This window comes from Onychostruthus taczanowskii, unplaced genomic scaffold (assembly GCF_017590055.1).
Source record: "Onychostruthus taczanowskii isolate IOZ18803 unplaced genomic scaffold, ASM1759005v1 scaffold6, whole genome shotgun sequence".
In the NCBI taxonomy this organism is placed as follows: domain Eukaryota; kingdom Metazoa; phylum Chordata; class Aves; order Passeriformes; family Passeridae; genus Onychostruthus; species Onychostruthus taczanowskii.
The window spans coordinates 16,402,316-16,423,241 of record NW_024503679.1 but is presented as its reverse complement, the minus strand read 5'-3'; the positions used below and the strand labels follow the sequence as shown (position 1 = coordinate 16,423,241).

The following is a 20,926-nucleotide window of genomic DNA, read 5'->3' as shown; positions in this document are numbered from 1 at the left end:
CTGCAAAGGTCTCTGAAAGCTGTTTTAATTAGCTTTGCACCCTTTAGCCATAGTGATTAGAAAGAACAAGATTATAAATCCTTTCTTAATCTTGCACACATCAAGTTAGGAGAATTAAATGAGTAGATTTGCATTTTTTCAAATGCCTATTTGTAGTGTAATGAGAGATGATAAAGCAGATTGAATATTTTGCACTAGTAATTGTCTTCTATTTGTGATAAATAAACTTAATTTGTTTCTCACATAAAGGATTTCACATTATAAAATACAGAGGAAATCCTTACACCAAGAAATGATCAATACCTGCAATTCAGATGCAATATCATGTAACGTTTCTAGGATAAAATAATCTTTTAATGCAGCAGATTTCAAATACACTGTTTATTTTTCTGTTTTATTACACATCAAGTTTTTCTGCTTCAACTTAAATATTAACTTTCAGGAGACTTTGACTATGTGGATTAAGTATTTCTTGTGATTGTTTATCCCCTTCATTATTACAGTTCCCATCACTGAACTTGTTTGAAAATTCTGATAGTGTAAACTTCCAATGATAAAAGCATGTGTGTGTATATTTGTTTTATGCTCAGGGGTTTGGTGTTTTAGCTTTTGGGAATGAGTAAATTAAGTAGATATGAGAAGTGCTTTATAAATTTGGATTTTATGGATTCATTCTAATTTCTGTGATGTGTAAATTGGTCAGTTTACTGTGGATAATTTAAATATAAGATTCTACTGTAGCATCCAGCCTACTTCCTTTGGCTGTTTTAATGATGATGAAGGTTTGTCTGTTTGCCTGAACATTTTCAGTGAGCCCAGCTGCTGCAAACAGCAGCTTTGCCTTGTTGTGTGGCATGTTCCATACTTCAGCCACCAACTTCATACATGGGTAATAAAACAAAACCCAAATCAATGCTTATTTGTGGGTTTGTCTGAATTTCTTCCAAATGTGTCATAATACTGATAACATTTGTAGAAATCCAGGTAAAGTATATGCTGTAAGGTGAAATTTAGGATGGAGTGCCTGTTTCTCATGGGTTTTTAACCCCATGTAGCTTCTTTTAATGTGAAAGTGTCTATTATGTAGAATTACACTTCTAGAACTTGTGCAAGTTTAATCAATTCATGAAACTGAGAGCTTGTCAAATTCTAAAAACATTTTCCTGTATCTGTAGTATGTGAAAGAACTTTAAAGCTTTTTCATCAGCAATTTTATATAACATTTTGTACTTAGAACTGAAGAAAATGGATGAGCTCTATGATTCTCCTTGATATTCAGCTATGAATATTTTTTGCAAGTAACCAGTTCTGGTCTCTGAGGTTTAGTGCTATTTCAAACTCTGTCAGAGGCAGGATTTTAAAATGGGACTGTGATGTTCAAATATCAATATTTCTACTTTACAAATGAAAAAAAAACAACCTCCTTGTAGTTTGTCAATCTCATAAACAGAGTTTGTATTCTGAAAGAGAATCTGCCCTCCCATTTTCTTGTGACCACTAGAAAAATAGGTTTTCAAGGTCAGAATATCCCAGTAGGGTTTAGGTGCTGGGATTTTTTGCTCTGTTTTCTGAGTATGTGCCATTTTTATATAATAATTATCTTACTGTCAAAAATTTTGTCTTGAGGTGAAGTAATTTAAGCTTAATTTCTACTAAATCAGTATTTTTCTTTTCCTGTAGACATATTTCCCATTTCATGCATAAAGTACCTTTTCCATCCCCTCAGAGGCCAAGAATTCTAGTTCAGGTAAGTGTAATTTTCTTTAATAACTGTATCTAAGGTGAAGATAAAGCAGGTTAATAAATGGAAAATGTAATTTTTGTGCCCAAATGATTTTTGTTCAGGATTTCTTTTTCCTAAATTCATACACATAATGTGAGAAATCTGTAAACATTCTGTTTCCAGTTTAGTTAATGACTTCAGTGAGTTATTACAAGAAGCTGTTTAGTGAGCTTAGAACTTTTATTTCAGAGTATATGGAAATTAATGAAAAACTACTCCAAGTCAGCATCTAGTCTGACTTTTGCAATAGCTTTAGAACTGTTTTCTTCTTGCTACTGTATGAAGACTGTAAAAATAAATAAAAAATAAAACTAAAACCAGATGTGAACTGGTTTTGGATCAGTGATTGCCCCTCTTCCCAAAGGGCTTTGTGCTCTCAGTGAGAACTGCAAGAGCCACACCCAGTAACAGCCCCTTTATCAAACGTGGCCCTTGCTCTGTCCTCTCTGCAGGGCTGTGTGGCAGTGAAATAATCACAGGAATTGCTGCCTGCTCTTTGAAATTTCAGCCCTGTCACTGTTGGTAGGAGAGAAAGAAGTCCTGGTCTCGAGGACTTCTGAAGTGTTATTAAATCTCTTTATTTACTCCTAAAGAGGCAAAATAGGTAGAGAGGTGTTAAAATTTTTATTGCAGAGAAAAGAGAGCTCTGTTGCAATCATAGTATTCTACCAATTGTGGTTTTGATTAAATAGTTACAAAATGATGCAGTTCTGTTATTACTTGTATAACATAAAATATGGAGAGCCCTGTGCAGTTCTGAGCCTTAATTATGTAGCCCATATGGTGGTGAAGTCTTTCAGAGCAAATACAGTCCTGGGTTATGTCTTTATAGCATGTACTGAATATTGAAGATCCTCTTTAGTGTATTCTAAAGGAGTGATATTTATTACTGTTACTGAACAGAGATTAGAGAACAGTTATACTGAAACTGTATCAGGCACTTCTGTCCCTTTTCTTATGATTTTAAAGTTCAATTCAAAACCCAGCATTTTTACTTCTTGTTTTAGATTTGGGGGTTTTTTATTCATATTCAATAAAATGTTTGTGCTAGGAAACAATGAACACCTAATTAGAGATTATAATTGAGTTTAGAGAAAAGCTTTTAAATTTTTTTGTCTGAAATTTTAGGGAGTTTTGTCAAAGTATATATGGGTTTATATCCTGGAACGAAGTCTGAAGATCTAGATATAAGTGATGTGAAAATTATGCCTGTTTTACCTTATTTTCAAAATGTTTTGTGCATTAAATTAGTACAGCTTTAGGAGCTGATAGTGCAGATGGAGAAAACACTGCTTTTACAGCAGGCAGTGGTAATTGAGATCTGTGAATAAATTCTTCCTTCCAGCTGCTTCCAGGGACTTAAGTTGTGTTAGAAACTGCACTGAATAAAATCACAGGTGATTGTACCTTAGATCTTTCCTCAAAATTAGGGAGAAATGCCTGCATTGAAAATGACAAGCTTTCAGGATTCCATTTCTCTCTGAAGCCTGTTAATGGAAAATGTGGTGGTCTTTTGCTAAGCAATTCAACTTCTAAGTCTCAAAGAGATGATAGCCATTAGTAAAACACTATGGAATGTTCCCATTTGCCAGCTTCCAGCTACCAGTGTTGATGGGTTCCTTCTGACCTGGGATCTGCTGGGCTCAGTGTCCTGCATCCCCTCGTTGAGCAGAGGTTGCTGTGCTAATGTATCACAACCTGCAGACTTCAAGAGTGTGTGGAGTAATGTTTCTCCCTCTGGGGAAGGGGGGTAATAAGTGCCCCTTCTGCCTGAGGGAGATGTGGCCCTTGAATAGATGCTTAATTGTGTTTGTGTGCTTTTGCTGAAGCACAGGAGTCAGAGGACGTCAGGCTGATGCTTCCTTTCAGAGGGTGGTTTATGAAGGTTTGCCTCAGGCTGGAAAAATGAGTCCTCTGAATTCTTCCACTGCACAAGCTAATGGTGCTGATGCTCCCAAGGTGACTTACTTGACAAATGCAGCCTGTGGTGTGGCCATGCACATTTGTCAGGGAAGTGGGATGTGAGACATGCAGGGAAACAGCATTGCAAACTCTCCTTAATTCCCTGTGTTTGGTGGCTCTCCAGGCACAGCATTAGGTGCCTTTGAGCTTCTAAGTCATCAGTCTTGATGGCTGGCTTCTATTACCTGGTCACCTGCAGTGGGTCTAAGGTGAAACACACTCAAACCTGAAATGTTACTAAAAATGGTCTGCACTGGCAGCTCAGTTGTACAAGTTGCTGTGGCTGAGTTATTACTGCTTTTAAACAACAGAAAATGCAGGAGGATTAAACCACCTGCTATCTTGTTACCCTGGGTTTGCTATGGCTGGAAACATCAGCTGGGCTGTGATAAACTGATTGTCTATTGCTATTCTTGCACTTACCTGAGTCTTCCTATTTGTGCTGAATTGCTTGATGCCATGTCACCCTAAGAAAGAAATGTGATTGAGTAGGATCTTCTTGTATCTTCAACTAATGCACATTTTAAAGATTCTATCAAGAGCTGAGCAGTTTCTACCAGCCAAGAGCCTAATTCTCATATGTCTTCTGAAGAAAATACAGCTTTACATTATGACCTGCCATCTCTCCCCTTGATGAATTTTTATCCCTCTTTCTACCCCTAAACCCAGAGGGAATTCCCCCCAGCTCCTCAAAGCTGTGTATGAAATATGGGTTCTTACAGCCCTTAAAGCACAGAAGGCTTCATTTTTCAGCAGCTAATATATTCAAATTTTTGCAGCATTAGTTAGTTTAAAGTCTTCTTTATGAATATGCAATGTATTCAGTTCTGGCCAGGAAAGGAAGATCATGCTTTGCCCAGTTTTTACTAAAAGATCCTGATATCATTGCACAGCACTTCTTAGAGTGATACACTACTGGGGTATACAAGATTCAGCTTAATTTGAAATATTTTTAAGTGTTCTTTGTTATAGTTGTTTAATTTCTTATACATATTTCCAAAGTTCAGAACAAAAATAATATATTTTAAAATCTTTTCCCAGCTATCTCCACATGATAACTTGATTCTTAGCCAACCTGTGTCATCACCACTCCCACTGAGGCAAGTAGCAGTATCTTGTTAATTGTGAGATGTGTTCTGATTTGTGTTATGGAAAAGATTTGCTATTTTGAGTTGCAGTTGTGTAAATTAACTCACCTTGTCTGGTGCCTTTGGAAGCTGGTAGATCTGAAGTTTATTCATGTGATTAGACCTGCACCCTGACAAGGATGCACAATTAATAATGTATTTTGGGGGGGTTTAAAATCATTTTAGTGGTTCTTGAGGAAGAATATATATTATTAGATCCCCTTTCTAGGAGTTCATCCCTGGGCTCCCAAGATAGTTCAGTCTTGTTTTGGAAGGGAGTTGAAGGAGTTCTATTACTGTCTTGACTTCCATGTCTCAGTGCAGGAGACTGATTAAAGAAACACATGTTGTCTCCTGTAAATTGCTTCTCAGAAAGAAAAATTGTCATGCCTGTGTCCTGAAAATAGTCTAGACTGTGTCATGTCTCAAGGAGTCATGGTTGCTGTTGAGAAATAATCATTCCTCACTGGACAGTGAAGTGTGCCAAGTATTCTACCAAGTAATCTTCTCTAAAAGAAAGATTTGCAGATTTCCATTTATTTTATTATCAAACTTTTCTTTTTTTTACTGTCCCTTGTAACTCACCAGTGTGTTTATGTCCTGTAACAGTGGTGGCAAGTTTTCTACACTACTTCAGAATTTAGGACCTGAAAATGCAGTAACTCTGTTGGTGTTTGCTGTGACAGAACATAAAATCCTTATCCACTCATTGCGACCTTCTGTCCTCACAAGTGTGACAGAGGCATTGGTCTCTGTAAGTACCAGCTTTTAGTCATACATCTGCAAAAGGACACAAAGAATGCTTCTGAGATAAAATCTAGATTTAGTATTAGTGCTGTTAAACATAGAGGTTGCTTAAAAATAAGAATTAAAATAAAAATCACTAGAGAGAAAAATTACTGTTGTAATGATATCCTATGAAGATAGCCAATAAATTGTTGTTGATTTTTGTGTAAATATTGTATATAAGTGTTTGATCATCACAGTGCATTAAATAAGAGTTCCTGATTTTCCCAACTAGCACAAAATTCCTATGGAATTCTAAGTGCATGATTTTCCCTGCCTGTGATCACTAAGTGTTGTTTGTTGCCTCTATGTGCAAGCTGTGATTCTGAAGAGTTTTTTCCTACACACTGAATTTTAGAGAAATTAGTGTGGTTTCTAATTAATAATCTACATCTATAGTCTCAGTAATAGCAATCTGCCATGTTAAGTAATTTTGAAGTTAATGAAGTGTGGTTTATTCCTGCACAGGCTGTATTGCACATGTTTAACCTGTGTTTTTGTCTCTGCATGTTTTCCAAGATGATATTTCCCTTCCACTGGCCCTGCCCATATATTCCTCTCTGTCCCTTGGCACTGGCAGATGTGCTGAGTGCCCCGTGCCCGTTCATAGTGGGAATTGATTCCAGATATTTTGATCTCTATGACCCCCCACCTGATGTCAGCTGTGTTGACCTGGACACCAACACAATTTCTCAGTAAGTTTTCATCAACAGTTTTTCTTCTCTGTTAATTTTTTTCTCCTTCCTCTTTTCAAAAGCAAAAACTGGCTTTTATGGCAAAACTTGGAGGGGTATTTTAGTTTTTCTTTCCATTTCTTTTCCTTCTGTCCTTGCCAGTTTAAGTAATTAGAGCTCAGAACGTGGCATGAGTGGTGTTGCTGGTGCAGTAACAGGTGTTTAGTACCATTAATCCATCTCTGAGTTGTAACTGGATTGATTTCAGTGCTGAAGAGTGTGGCAGTGTAATCATCACCCTGAAATATGGGGCACTGGTCAGATAGCTCTGGTCAGATCTCCACACAGTAAATCAAATTTGACTTTGTTAGTTGGTTTGCAGTCCTTCTCAGTCCAGTTTTAATGGAGTGAAACCTCCTGCTCTGGTGTGATGGAACAATCTCTGAACACATTCCAGTGAATGCTTTTTTTTTTCTTTTTTTGTTTTTTCCTTTCCAGAACTGGAGACAAGAAAACTATTGCATGGAAGATCCTACCAAAGAAACCTTGTAAAAATCTGATGAACACTTTGAATACATTATATCAGCAACTGGCAGAATGTGAGTGGGAAAGGTCATATTAAGCCTTACACTGGGCACAGTGTGCCACAAGAACAGATAAATGTAGCTAATTAAATATGTTCCAAAGTTGTTAGTTCCACTAAACATTTATTTTTACAGAATGGGAGAATCTGTGCTCTAAACCCAGAGATTAGAAACTATGTGGGGGATTCTGGGACAGAGGAGACTTCACATATATATGAAGGCAGTATTTAATAGAGATCCCTTCCTATTAATGTTAGCCACATAAAAAAAAAAAAAGAGCAGAGATTCTAAGAGAAGGGAATAGGAAAGCAAAGCAAAGAGTAGGCCAGGACCTAATAAAGACATTTTTTTCTTTTCATCCTCAAAGTTTGCTGATGTCTTGGCAATTGAAATTGGTATAACTTTGACACTCAAGCTAATAGTACCTCGTCTAAAAAATTTTAAGATGGAAATAAGTGTTTTTTAAACATTAGGGGTTTAAATGTAAGGCACAATTACTACACATCTCTAAGTAAAAAGTGGTTGTTGATAGAATCCTCAAATATTGCAGAGCAAGGTAGATTGAACCTTGATGTGAGAAAAATGGGTAGGGGTGGTTTAGTGAAATTCATGAAAACAAAGCACTTTTTTTTAAAGGCTGTTTACACAATCCTGGCTGTTGAGCTCACAAGAATTTGTCTCCTGATTAGAATGTACAGAAACAGAAGTTTATTGAGATGTGCTGCAAAAAGAAGTGTATAGCTGATGGGTGATGAAAAGTATCTGATGCTTCAAAATTTTGATACATTTTTCTGGAAGGGCTTTTTTAGAAAACATTCTAAACCTTATGTTCTGTATGTAAAAATAGAGTGGTAGTGAACTTAAATCTTATTACAGAGTCGGTTGCTTAAAAATGATATTGAGGTAAGGTTGGCTATAATTATATGATGTGGAATGACAGTGACAAAACCATCCTTTCACTTTCCTGAGACATTATTAGAATGTTACCAAACTGTGTGTAGCAGTGAAGTCTCAGCTAGAGATCTGATGGCTTTAAAATGTTGATACATGTACTTAATTAAAGAATAGATTTTGCTGGAGTCACATTTTGTCTGTAGCAGCATTTTGCAGTGCTGTGTTTCAATGGCTCCACTTTGCCTCTAAGTGGTGATTTTCTGTGTATGTCAGTATCTAATGTGCATTGTCTGCTTTTTGAAATGAAGGGCACAATCAAAAAATAATACATCCTATCCATGTGTTTGTCCTGAAAATATGCTTCTGTAATCAGCTCCTGGCTAAATTTTCTCATGGTTTCACAAACAGATTTCTTTGAGGGCTTTTTAAAGCTCTGTCCACACTGGTTCTCTGGTACTGCAGTACCTCCTGTGCTGACCAGGCCAGTGCATCCTGCTTTTGCTGTTATCCACAGATACATGAGGTACAGAAGGTCAAGCTGAATCCACTGTCTCATGTCCTGAGTGAATTTGGGTATATTTTAACTTATTTCAAAGGTAATGGAGTTCAGTAATCACTGAATCTAGTAAGTTCAAGAGAATATTTTAGACCAGTATTGAGAGGGGAAAAAAGTAAAACACTGTAATGTTGTTTTGTTCGCAGTGCAACAGCGACCAAGAGAAGATGCATTAATGGAATTGGCAATGAATGATTATGATTTTAATTCCGGGAAGAAATTGCATCTCTTAGATTTGGAGATCCAGGAAGCATTTCTCTGTTTCATGGCTTCAATCCTAAAAGGTTACAGGTCTTACCTCAGGCCAATAACGGAGGCACCCTCTGAAACAGCCACAGATGCAAGTTCTCTCTTTGAACTACAAGGTGAAAAGTTATAAACTTGTTTTGTGTGTGTTAGTTTATTATTTTTTATTCTCTTTTACCTACAGAATAAAACATTGGCATGTTAGTGTTGTAAATGGTGGGGGAAATATAAGTGCAGACAAAATTGCACAGTAGTAGCAAATATTGCAGGTAGCTTTTTGCACATAAGTAGGACAGTGAGTTCTGGTGAGGGCTTTTCCCTTCTGGGCTTTCTGACAATGCTGCTGACTGCACTCTGCAGGGTTCCTGAAGAGCAGAGACCGTTCCCATCAGAAGTTCTACACCCTGATGACCAAAACCCAGATGTTCATTCGCTTCATTGAGGAATGTTCTTTTGTCAGTGACAAGGATGCCAGCCTTGCCTTCTTTGATGACTGTGTGGATAAAGTAAGCAGGTCTTGGTGTGCATACAGTGTTTAACTTCTGCTGTTGTCTACCTTATCCACCAGAATGTATTTGAAATGCAAGTTTGTTTTTGCTTTTGCTTTCCTATTTTCTCATCATTGTAGCCTTCAGTTTTCCTTTTTTGTTGGGCTTCATTCCATTTTTTGCTTCAAATTCTTGAATGTAAATATAACATCATGAGAACAAATTAGAGGTGCTAATTTTCACTGGTATGTAACCTTCTGAAATACTGGCTTCTTGTAAGAAGTGCAAGAAGGAGGACTGAACTGAAACCCAGAATCTCACATCCCTACTTGTATGGATGTTACAAGAAATTCCACACCTCATTGTCATCTTACTGGCTACCTGTACCACTCTGTTGTGGGACACTGCTGCTTAACAGGATGCAGTTGTCTGGGATTTCCTGGAAAGTAGGTCACCTGCTGTTTGTTCCATGAGAATTAATACTGAAGACTGATAACTGCTATTTACAGTTCCTGTTTATGACTGTTTTTTTTCCATGGAAGTGCAAAAGAGCTAAAAGGAGCTGTTTTGAAAAGAAGTCTGAAAACAGTGGAGTTTGAGAGAAATATAAAAGCATGATATTTAATGCTCTTTATAGCTTTTGGTAGTCTGAATATTTGAGTAGTAACAGTTTTCAAAACTCTGCTTCCCAGTTCTATAGCATGACTTGCAGGTATTCATGGCTTGTAAATGGAATTAATTACAAACATTTCTGTAATGTTGAGTCAATCCCATAATTCTGTTAGAAACCCTTCAACGTGTAGTGCTTGCTTTGCCATGTGCCAATTTGTGCATGAAACAGGAGCTCTCCTAGACAGAAATAGACTCTAGTGACTGAACTGCTGAGCAGCACTTGGTTTCCTGTGTGCTGCAGTTTAATTCTCTGGCTGATGTTAAAAAGGATGTTTATTCAGAAGGCAATGACTGTGTAAGTGTCAAATTCTATCTGATGCATTTCATTTTACAGAACAGTTTATGAGGGTGCTGAAGTTGATGCCCTAAACCAGAGTTATCATGTCTGGGAACTCAGGCATCTCTTTCAAAAAGTCATGCTTAGGCTGCTGATGTCACTGTGAGACTGCACATAATCCGTGGAGCTATTGGAGCTTTCACCTTTTAGAAAAGGTTAAGTAGCCATTTGTACAGCTGAAACAGAGACTTGTCTGTCCTAGTGCCAGGTGTTTTGCTACTTGATGCCCTGGACAGCTTCTTTCCACTCTAAAAAATGCTCATGGCAGTTCTGTGAGAGCAAATTTTCCAGAATGCACGTACGCTTCTCCAACTTCCATTACTGACAGTGAGGATTTTATTCAGGTTTATTAATGGGACAGCTGCTTCTGTGCCAGGGATAGAGGTGGGGAAACTGAGGCACTGGCATTGCAATGATTTTGGAATTTGCCATGGCTTTAGAATTACTTGTGAAACTGGATATTCACTGACTGAGGGAGCAGGTTGCCATGTAGGATTTCTTTGAACAGTGATATATTTGCCTCATCTCTTTCCTGCTTCTCCTCCCTGATTTCTCCTAATTTCTGATACTGTTCTTACCAGTAACATACAGAGTCCAAATGTGGAAGTGTAGCAAGGGCTGCTGTACCAACTAGAGCTGTAGCCAAGACCAGATATCAAAATTGAGTTATTCCAGTAAAGCCAATATTTATATTTAATCTTTTATTACATGAAGCAGTGCCTGACAGGGTTTTTGGATGAGAGAGTGAAGTCATGAGTTGAAAGGTGATAAAGTGCTTTCTTCTGGGTAGTTACAGACTACTGGCTTGAGACAAATTTTATGTACTGTGAAATTAGTTATCTATAAAATATCAACTAAGCCCTGTCTTAAATAATTTGTGAGAATAGTTTAAGATGAAGAGTAATATCTTCTATGTTATTTGGTCCTAGACAGCAGCAGCAGATTGTAATTGATTACCCATTTTGTCAACTGAAAGATACAGTGTAATTGTCTCAAGTTTTCATTTTTCCAGGAATTCAAAAATTACCTCAATTCGACACACATTTAAGCTACTGGCTTTATTATATTTCACTGATAAAACTTGTAGCTGTGGGATTTTTACATCCTTAGAAGTATTTAAATTGCAAGTAAGGTTTCGTTTACTGCTGCTTCTCAGGAGCCATATGTTCTTGCTACTTGGCTGGTTCAATTTGCTAATGCTTTCCATCTGTCTCATGCAGCAAAATGTGTAATTAAGGACACCTCTTTGTATGTTTATCAAACTTTAAATATTCAAGAATTTTACTGAAACTACTTGATACATTTGCACCTCACTGGAGGGAGACAACTGTGGAATATGCTTCTTTTTGTACATTAACTCTCTGTTGCCAAATTCTTAAGGCATAAAGAACATGCATTCTTGGGTTCCACAGGTTGCTTATTCATTTCTTTGCAGTATTCTACCATTTGGCTGTCATTTGGTTGCCATTTAAACCATTTAAGTAATTTAAATTAGAAAAACAAAGCTGTGCCTGTCTCCCTTTAACTTCAGTAAGGTCACACATTTATATTCCATTCTCTTGCAGTGCATGTGTATTTCTGCAGTCTCTGCAAACTATCAAGACATTAAGTGCTGTGTAAGTGACTGCAGTTGTGGATGGTGCTGGTTGTACCTTCTGTATGCATCACACAATGATAAAGCTTGGGGTATTGTTTTCAGTGGTTAAAAGAGGGGAAAATATTTTTATATTTAAAAATTAAGTTTCAAGTTACTGCTGCAGTTGGAAACATAGTTCTAGAAATGGTTATGTTCAGAAGGATTAATCTTTACATACTCCTTAAAATACTTACCTGAAAACAGGCAATTCAGACTGTACCATTGAACACTCATTATTGGATTGGGTGAAGTTCACAAAACCAATGCAACACTTATTGTTGTCATTACAACTTTGCAAGGTGTCCTTTCATTTAAAGTGCTGTTCTTTGAAGCTAATGCAGACTCTGTCCTGTTGATAATACAGCTGTTAACAACAGAAAATACAATGCCCCTGGTAACTGCTTTTTCTTTTAACTTCCTCCTCCAGGTAGATATGGACAAAACTGGAGAAACACGGCTTATAGAGCTGGATGAGTCCTACAAGAGTGAGCACACAGTTTTCATAACACCCCCTGAGATCCCTCATCTGCCAAATGGGGAAGAGCACCCTCTGCAATACAGGTAGCCTAAGTACACAGCAGGATGCCAGCCAAAATCCTAACAGCTGCCCTTGTGGAGTTTAATTCCTAGGTTCTTGTAAAAGTCAGGAAGTACAGATTTTTCCTGTCCCTTTATGTTGATCAAGAAAAAGATGTGTGTGAAATGGCTGTTGTAGCAGTTCTTTAGAAGTTTTAATTTTGTGTGTGTACACACAAACAATACTTAATAAAGCTGATAGTGATCACATTACATTGTGCTGGCTGTTGACACCTTTTAAGCTTAAAGTTGAGGTTAGTGGACCCAGTCTGTTATCCTGCTGCTGTTACTGATAATAATACAAACTGCAGATACTCTTTGGAACGAGAGAGTACATGTCCAAGAATGGCTGAAAACTAGTGTTACTAATTTAGTAATGATGTCAGATGAGTTTGTTGGTTTCTTCATTAATTCTGAGAAATATTTCCATATCTAATCTGATTTAATCTTTTAGATAGTTTGATATTTTTCCTATTGATTTTCATAAGCCTCAGTCATGTGATGCTCACTGGGGACTAAGCCACACAGATTATTTTATTTTATTAACTAGAATCAATACTAATGCATTTGACACGTTAATTAAAGAAAATGTTATGACAGTAAATACATTTATCAGTTTAAGCTGCTAACCTGAATAACAGGTTGAGTCTGTTTGTGCAGGCATATGAACCCATGCTGAGGGATTAGTGAATCACTATGTCAGTGATGTTGTTCAAGGTTTACTTTTGTGGTTTTTTTCCTGGGAAGCCTCTGGTGCAAGTGTGTAGTTGATTTCCTTTGCTGTTATGTGAAGTGTTTGCTTTGGAGCTGAGTTACCAGAATTGACACATTTCTCTTACAGCTATAATGGATTTCCAGTATTAAAGCTAGAATTGTTTGAACGACCTGAAGGATTTCTCAGAGCACCAAATAACAAACTGTCCTCAAAAGCCAGTAGCCCCAACAGCCCATCACCAATGTTCAGAAGAACTAAACAGGTACTTGCTGGTGTTCTTGGAGTGTCAGGTGCTTTGGAAGGGGACAGCTTGAGTTTTGGTGTAAAGCTTGACTGGCAGTACCTGCAGCCTGATTGTTCTTCAGTTCTTCACTGACCTGGTGACTGTAAGGTCACTGTTAATTGTTCTTTGGGTGTGCTTCTTGCCTGCACCATACAAAGGCCCCTGTACAGGTTGTTGCTTGCTGTGCTGTTCCTGTCCTTTACCCTTTCTTCACACTGTTCTCCATTAATTTTCCTTGTCCACTTCTTGGTTGCTTTTTACTGCCCAGGACTTTGAGAGACTCTAACTTCCAAAGTAATAGAGATTTAAAGAAATGCAAGGGTCTACCAGTGGAATATTGTGACTGTTTTTGTTATCACTCTCACTGCTTTCATATTCCTTCCCACTTTGTTATATTGTTAATATTACTGTTGCAGTTTCCATGGATATAATGGTACATCTTCAGTTTTTAACGTGTAGTTTTGTGTGATGTAGATATAAACACACACAAATAACCTGTGTTTCTTTCCAGGAAATTAAATCTGCCCACAAAATTGCAAAGAAGTACTCCTCCATCCCCCAGATGTGGTCCAGGTGTTTGCTCCGTCACTGCTACGGCCTTTGGTTCATCTGCCTCCCCGCCTATGTGAAAGTCTGCCACTCCAAAGTCAGGGCTCTGAGAACTGCCTATGACGTGCTACAGAAAATGCACACCAAAAAAATAGATCCACCTGACGAGGTAAACCAGCCCCCAGCTCCAGCAGGAGCCCGTGGCATTGCGGGCTGGCAGCGCAGGGCTCACAGGGGTGTGTTTGCAGGTGTGCTACAGGGTGCTCATGCAGCTGTGCGGGCAGTACGGGCAGCCCGTGCTGGCAGTCCGCGTGCTCTTCGAGATGCAGAAGGCTGGCATCGACCCCAACGCCATCACCTATGGCTACTACAACAAGGTGTGTTTTATGAGGAGGATGGGGGGGACAAAAATGCATTTTGATCCTGGAGAAAAATGACAGAGCGGTTCAGGTGTGATTCTGTCATTTCTTGCGAGTTGAAGAAGCGCGAGGCAGAATCGTGTTGTGGGTTTTGGTTTTGTAGGTTTAGAAATCTGCTGTATTGCTGCCAATGTAACTCGGTCTGAAATTTAAGCTACTGTTTTCACACCTCGCTGTTCCTGAAGATGACTGCTTGATTTTGATATTTCCAAAATAGGCTGTTTTGGAAAGCACCTGGCCTTCAAGCAATCGAGGTGGCTATTTCCTCTGGATGAAAATACGAAATGTTGTCTTAGGAATAGCACAGTTTAAAAAAGCATTGAAAAAGCTACCAGCAAGCACTGCACATACATCTGTTCCTGGTAAAGTATTCACATCCTTCTGGCTTTTTATTTTCATGCTGATGAGAAAGTTTATTTCAAAAATCTTTCTTTTGTTAGTTGGATAAAACTGTTTTAGAAAAAAGCAATAGTTCCTGCATAATTTTTAAAAAGCAATCTCCTTTCAAAAATCTTTCTTTTGTTAGTTGGATAAAACTGTTTTAGAAAAAAAAAATGCAGTAGTTCCTGCATAATTTTTAAAAAGGAATCTCTTTTGCCTTTGAATCTGAAATAGTCTGCTATTCACTTATTATATCAGCTATTTGAGGTAGAGACAAAATATGGAACTGAAACTTGTTGTAATTATCCTGGTTCATCTAATAACTAGGCTTATAATTGGCAGAAGGTTTTCTCCAGCCTTGTCTGTTTTAATTTAAATTTTTTATGTTAGCTGAGAAGCAACTAGAGCTGGTCCTTGAGTTTGCAGTACTGATTGCAGGTTCTGCATACCATCTGCAGTGTCATGTTTGTTTTTATCTAGAATATAAGTGTACTGTGTGAGGTTGTAAATTTTGGGGATTCTTCCCTTTTCTTTCCAGTGAAAACTTAGATAATGTGAACATCAAATAGTCATATGGCCATGCCTGTAATTGATATTTTTTAAAGGTACTACTTTCCATGGTATTTATAACTTCCTGGTAGTAAAGCACAATAGCACATTGTAAAGTAGCAGCAATGCAGTTTAGTTTAGGACAGGCTGACCTTGGAAGACCTTTATAACATACTTTTATAAATGTATGTGGGTCATCTGACTCAGCTTTCAAAGTCCTTCCATCCAGGGCTGTTCTGTGATTCCAAATGGGTACAAATAAATCTTTGCCTTGACAAACACAACATATATGATGGCCTTATGGCTAGATGATTTCTCTGGACCCCAGAGACTCCAGTCCTATTTCTGGCTCTGTCATTAACCTTATGGATGGCCTTGAACGATTTTGCTTTATTTCTGCCTGTTCTTCATGGAGCTGAGCTTCCTGATAAACCACTTCATTGAAAGCCAGCCATGCAAAGCACTGTACAAGAGCTTAGCAATGTTGCTTGCAACTCAGGCTATGTAAACTAAGGAAGTGTAAATAATTCTTAATTAAATAACTGTCACTTATATATTTAATAGCATTTGCTTTTGACATCATCCGATTTTTCAAGATTACTTTGCATGAAACCTCACAGCTGGAATGTGTGCTGACTCCTCAGGAAATCCAAAATCTCTTCCATAAATTCCAGAATATTTTCTTATCTTTACCATAGCAACAAGGTTTTTACCCTGTCTGCAGCAATCAGTGCAGCCTCTTTAGGGAAAAGGGGGAAAGAAACTTTTAATTATGTTGGACCCTCTTGATCCTGGAGAGACCATATTAATTACACCTGGGCAGTGTTTTGGCTTGAGAATGACCAGATAAGTGGCTTGAATGCAGAGGATTTTGGGGTGATGTTGGTTATTTTCATTTTAATCTGCTTTTTGCAGACAAACTCATGTTTGCCACTGCATTTTTTAAATCTTTTTACTTTCTGGAGTAAAACCATGTGAATCACATGCATTAACATTTCTGTTAACATTAATGTTTCTGAGAAACACTGTACACTAAAATGAAACCATGTTTAGATGCCTCTTGGAGTTCTTGAAAAGATGTGACCTTTTGATCAAATAAACCAGGCAACAGAATTAAAGTCAAACAGTGCTTTAGTTCAGTATTTAAAAAGAAATGTTGCCCATTACCCCTTTAATTTCATCCTCTAAAGCATCACTTCAGTGTTTATACTATAATAAGCCAATCCTTTTTCTCTTTTTTTTTTTTTTTTTATTTGGTGGTAAAATGTTCCCTGTTAATTGGAATGTTCTTGATAAGAGTCCTTTGAATTACTGGTTGTATTCAATTTATTCCCCTGAACAATGTCACGCTATTAAATGCCATAACTGTCTTTATTCTGATGTTGCCCTGCACTGATAGGGGGACTTTCAGACACTGCCAATAACACATCACTCAAAGAAGAAGCCAAGCAAGGGAAAACTTGTCTTCAAGACATCCAAGAACAAAAGGAGGACAAGAGAGAGAGTGACTCCAGTTCTTGTACGTATCTTGTGAATACAGATAACTGGTTCATTGGGGATAAATAAAGATTCCAGCAAAAGCTAAGTGGGACAGCTGATTCCTCACAGTGAGTGTGATAATGCCAGTTTATGCCACTGCCTAAAGTTCTTTCTCTGAGTGTAATTTTCTGGATGTCTAATGGTTTCACTTGGAAAATTACAGTTCTTTTTTCTCTCTGTTTCAAATAAGTGATAATGGGAGCATAAAGGCTTAATGATAATTATAGCCTAATGTTTTTGTCTTTTAAAAAAATGAAATTGCCTCATAGGCATAATCTACAGAAAAGCATTTTCTACTAGTCTGGTTTCTTTATAAATCCTGTAATAGGAGAGCAGCTGAAATTTTGCAAGTCTGAGAAGTCTAAATTACCCAGCTCCTTGGAATTCTCAAAGTTTGGGAGATGTATCAGAATTTCTTCAGGTTTTGCATCTGCTGCTCTTGTTGCCTTCAACTGGAGTTGAGCAGCATCAACTTCATGCAAGTACACAGAAGATCAGATTGTGTAGTAAAATTGTATAAGCACTACAGATTCCCATGTATATTCATGGAAAATACCCTTCTTTGTAAATGTTCCCCTAATAGTATAATTATTAAATTTTTCAGTGGGCTTTCTTCTACTATTTGGGTTAACTGTCCCATTATCAAGTAATATAAAAGTCTGAGGAAATACGGAATTAGATAAGTTGTTTTGGTGTTTTCACTGCAATCTTCCTTCCAGGACTAGTATTTTTTTCTTGAAATTTCTTGAAAAGTTGTCTTACATATGATCAAGAGAACATACATGTAAGATTACAGACAAGTTATTTATGTTTAATAAAGCTTTTCAGGATGCAGAAAATGAATTCTTCCTAATTTATTACTTTTGGCCATAATGATGACAAATGTAGCTGTCTATAATAATACGATGTGCTAAAACATTTTGCAGTTTTGAAAACAGCTTGATGATATTAAAGTTGTCTGAAATCCTTTAGAGAAGTAATTCCTTATTTTGGTTGTCACCTGCAATGGAATTTTTGTTTCATATCTGAAAGGGTTGAATATAAATATTCACATTTACTTCATTTCTCCTGTGTAGTCCTGGAGGAAATGAGATCTGTGTTGAAACTGAGCTCTTGCAAAGGCAGGAGAGAAATACTCTTACACCTCTTCTATGCAAGTGAGCAAGGGTGGTCTTAATCTTTACAACCACAAGACATTTCTGAATGGTTTTTGGGCTCTGTGTAGTGAAACTTATGGAACTTCCAGCTTTTGGAGCTTTCCAGAAGTAATGCTGGGAGTTGAATTTCCGTAGTGCAAACCTCTGCCCAGGCAGAGATCAGCCTGTGCCTCATGGGTGCAGCAAGGTGCCACTCAATCCTGTGTGAGGTGTCCAGTAGGTAATGGGGACTTGAGATTTAAGGGGTGTTCCTTGGATTCTGTAAAACTCTGCCCTTTTCTGTCTGCAGTGTCTGAAGTGGAGAGCACAAAAGGGAGTGGGGACTGCCTGCCCAAACTGAATTACCAGAACTCCAGCAGTGACAAAGCCACTTCCAGCATCGTGCGGCTCAACGGCACCATTGACAGCACCGTGGCAGAGGGGAGCAGGGGTGAGTGCAGGGAAAATGCACATATTGTCCAGTTTGTTACTAATGAGTTCTGAGTAGTGCTCCTAAGTTCTGTTGTCCACTAAACTTGCAGTATTTTATTGCTGTAGTAGCAGTGGCTGATGAAAAGTGGGGGAGGGAGTTAAGGATGGAGTCAGCATATGTTGTGTCAGGAAAATTCATGGGAATATTCTGCATTTCTGGATTTTTTGTCTTGTTTTTTTTTTCTTTTTTTTCTCTGTAGTTAACATCTGCTTACAAAACATCAAAATCTTGGGTTTTTTCCTATAATCTCCAACAAGTCATTAATTCCTTCAGGATGAACAAGGGGTTTCTGTGCAGTAAAATTAAAAAGACACTTTCAGACATTTTTCATGAGTCTTTAGTAATGTCAGTTCTGGTTATTATAATACTGTCAGCTATGCTTGAAATACTGTAATGTACTTTAAAGTCTGCATCTTTATGTCTGGCAAAACAATGGAGATTTCTCTGACAATATAATTCCTTTTGTTGCCTCTGTTTCTAAATAATTAAGTTAGAAAGTGATGCTTTTTTTTTTTTTTTGCTATTTCCTTGATGCCTGTGCTATCCTTAACTTTCAAACCTTGTAGTAATGTCCCCAAAAGAGGGAAGTAAATACAACTGAGACTTGATGATGTCTCTCAAAATGCTCTTTAGGTTGTATGATTTTATTCCCTTTTAAGTGTTTTATTGTCTGTCCCTTCCTAAAAGTTATGACCATGGTCAGCTCAATATTTCAACCTCTAGCACAACACAGTGAATTCCATCTCTGTGTTGTAAAATGTTGGAAAGATGAGACAAATTTGCATTCCTCTGTACTTCATTCAGTTTTCTTGTACAGCAACAAAAAAGCACCTTGTCCCATTTGTTTTTCAGAGAGTTCTGTAGGATTGCTGTTTACATCATCTTTTGAGGATGCCAATGAAGCAGAAGTTATAAAAAGTAAATCCTTAAGAAAGAGACATAAAAGTGCAGTGGAAGCTGACTTAAGGGAGATGCCGTGGGAAAGCAGGAACCGGAACCTGAGTGGAGATGGTTTAGTGGGACTCATGATAAACAGAATCAATCAGGAAGCAAACCCTGGAGAAATCGTTGAAAAACTGGGAGCTGATGCCAAAATTCTATCTAGTGCATTACAGAAAAGCATAAGGCCAAAAACTCTTAATATCAGATCTTCCTCTTTAGAGTCTAAGAGAGAAAGCCTGGAGAAAGAATCCAGTGATGAAGATGCAGCCTTTGATTGCAGTTTTACAGATAAAACCGAGTCTCCTGTTATCTTTGATCTGGAAGACCTGGATGGAGAACCTGAAACACCTACAGCAGTGAAAACTTCCAGTGAAAAATCTAAAAAATTGCAAAGAAAGAGCAGCTTTCCAGTAAAGCCAGTTGAAAAAACAGATGTTGAAACTGGATTTGATCCATTGTCTCTGCTGGTTGCTGAGACAGAGCAGCAGAAAGAGGAGGAGGAGGATGATGATGACAGAAGTGTCTCTACTCCATCTGCAAGAAGAGATTTAGCTGAAGAAATAGTCATGTACATGAACAACATGAGCAGCCCTTTGTCCAGTCGTGCCCCAAGCATTGAGCTGCAAAAACCCTTTGATGACAGAAATGCAAACAAAAGGAGCCCAACCATTATCCAGCCTTGTAGGAGGTCCAGCCTTCCCCCAAACTCCCCAAGGCCACCCAGTCTTACCAAATCCAGGAGTTACCACGCAAAACATGAAGAAAGGCCAAGGGACAGGCTTTGGTCTTCCCCAGCTTATTCCCCAAACAGCCCAGCCAAGGAGCAGGACACAGCCAGTGCATTGACACTTGTGTCATCACCATCGTTCAACTTGGACACGCTGCTGACTCCCAAGTTTGATGTTCTGAAAAGCAGCATGTTCTCTGCTGGAAAAGGGGTTGCAGAGAAAGCAAGCAAGTGGTACTCCAAATTTGCAATGTATGCTGCATCTGCAAAGGTAAGTTTTTATCAAGTACTTCTAAATTAAGGAAAAAACTTTGTAAAGGTTTAATTACTGACTCACATGTGATGAATCCCTTGCGTGACGTATGTCATTGTAGACTGTGCACATTAAGTTGTTTTAATGATGTTTGATATACCAGAACCCTAATTTTAATATCCTGAATAAAATTTTAGTCTAGCTTGGGTTCTGAATATATTTAATGATAGAACATAAGCATGTTGACAGAACAAAGACTGCTCTGGCATCCCTTTTTAACCTAAAGAAGAAACACTTAAATAAACAAACACTGGTTTGAAATCTTTATTGTTTTTATGAGTAAGGGAAAATCTGGTTGTATTATTTGGTTGCCAAAATAATTTAAAGCTAGTTTTGATCTGAGGTCATTTGTTAAAATGTTGTTTGCTGCTACCAATTCAAACCAAAACTACTTTTGTTCCCAGTCTTTGGGAATGGAGAGTCTTTGGGAATGCCTTGTCCATCCTAATGTATTCCTCCAACTGCTGATAATTCTTGTAGCAATGGGGTAAAAAAGTTACAGGATTAAAATTGTTATGATTTCACTTCATTATTTTTGTAAGGAGTATCTTTGAAAAAG

General features: G+C 37.8%; 1 protein-coding gene across 2 annotated transcripts in view; it reads left to right on the top strand.

The window, feature by feature from the left end:
* The window catches only part of DENND4A (DENN domain containing 4A), a 49,004-nt gene that overhangs the window by 18,140 nt on the left and 9,938 nt on the right, over nucleotides 1-20,926 (top strand). For both annotated transcript variants that reach the window (XM_041419126.1, XM_041419125.1), the window contains 15 exons: nucleotides 1,681-1,747; nucleotides 4,787-4,845; nucleotides 5,482-5,626; nucleotides 6,178-6,353; nucleotides 6,831-6,931; nucleotides 8,513-8,731; nucleotides 8,973-9,118; nucleotides 12,173-12,306; nucleotides 13,163-13,298; nucleotides 13,831-14,037; nucleotides 14,117-14,245; nucleotides 14,505-14,649; nucleotides 16,617-16,736; nucleotides 18,203-18,343; nucleotides 19,238-20,325. In XM_041419126.1, coding sequence (XP_041275060.1) covers nucleotides 1,681-1,747; nucleotides 4,787-4,845; nucleotides 5,482-5,626; nucleotides 6,178-6,353; nucleotides 6,831-6,931; nucleotides 8,513-8,731; nucleotides 8,973-9,118; nucleotides 12,173-12,306; nucleotides 13,163-13,298; nucleotides 13,831-14,037; nucleotides 14,117-14,245; nucleotides 14,505-14,649; nucleotides 16,617-16,736; nucleotides 18,203-18,343; nucleotides 19,238-20,325 — 3,013 coding nt within the window. The remainder of the gene's footprint in view (nucleotides 1-1,680; nucleotides 1,748-4,786; nucleotides 4,846-5,481; nucleotides 5,627-6,177; nucleotides 6,354-6,830; nucleotides 6,932-8,512; nucleotides 8,732-8,972; nucleotides 9,119-12,172; nucleotides 12,307-13,162; nucleotides 13,299-13,830; nucleotides 14,038-14,116; nucleotides 14,246-14,504; nucleotides 14,650-16,616; nucleotides 16,737-18,202; nucleotides 18,344-19,237; nucleotides 20,326-20,926) is intronic.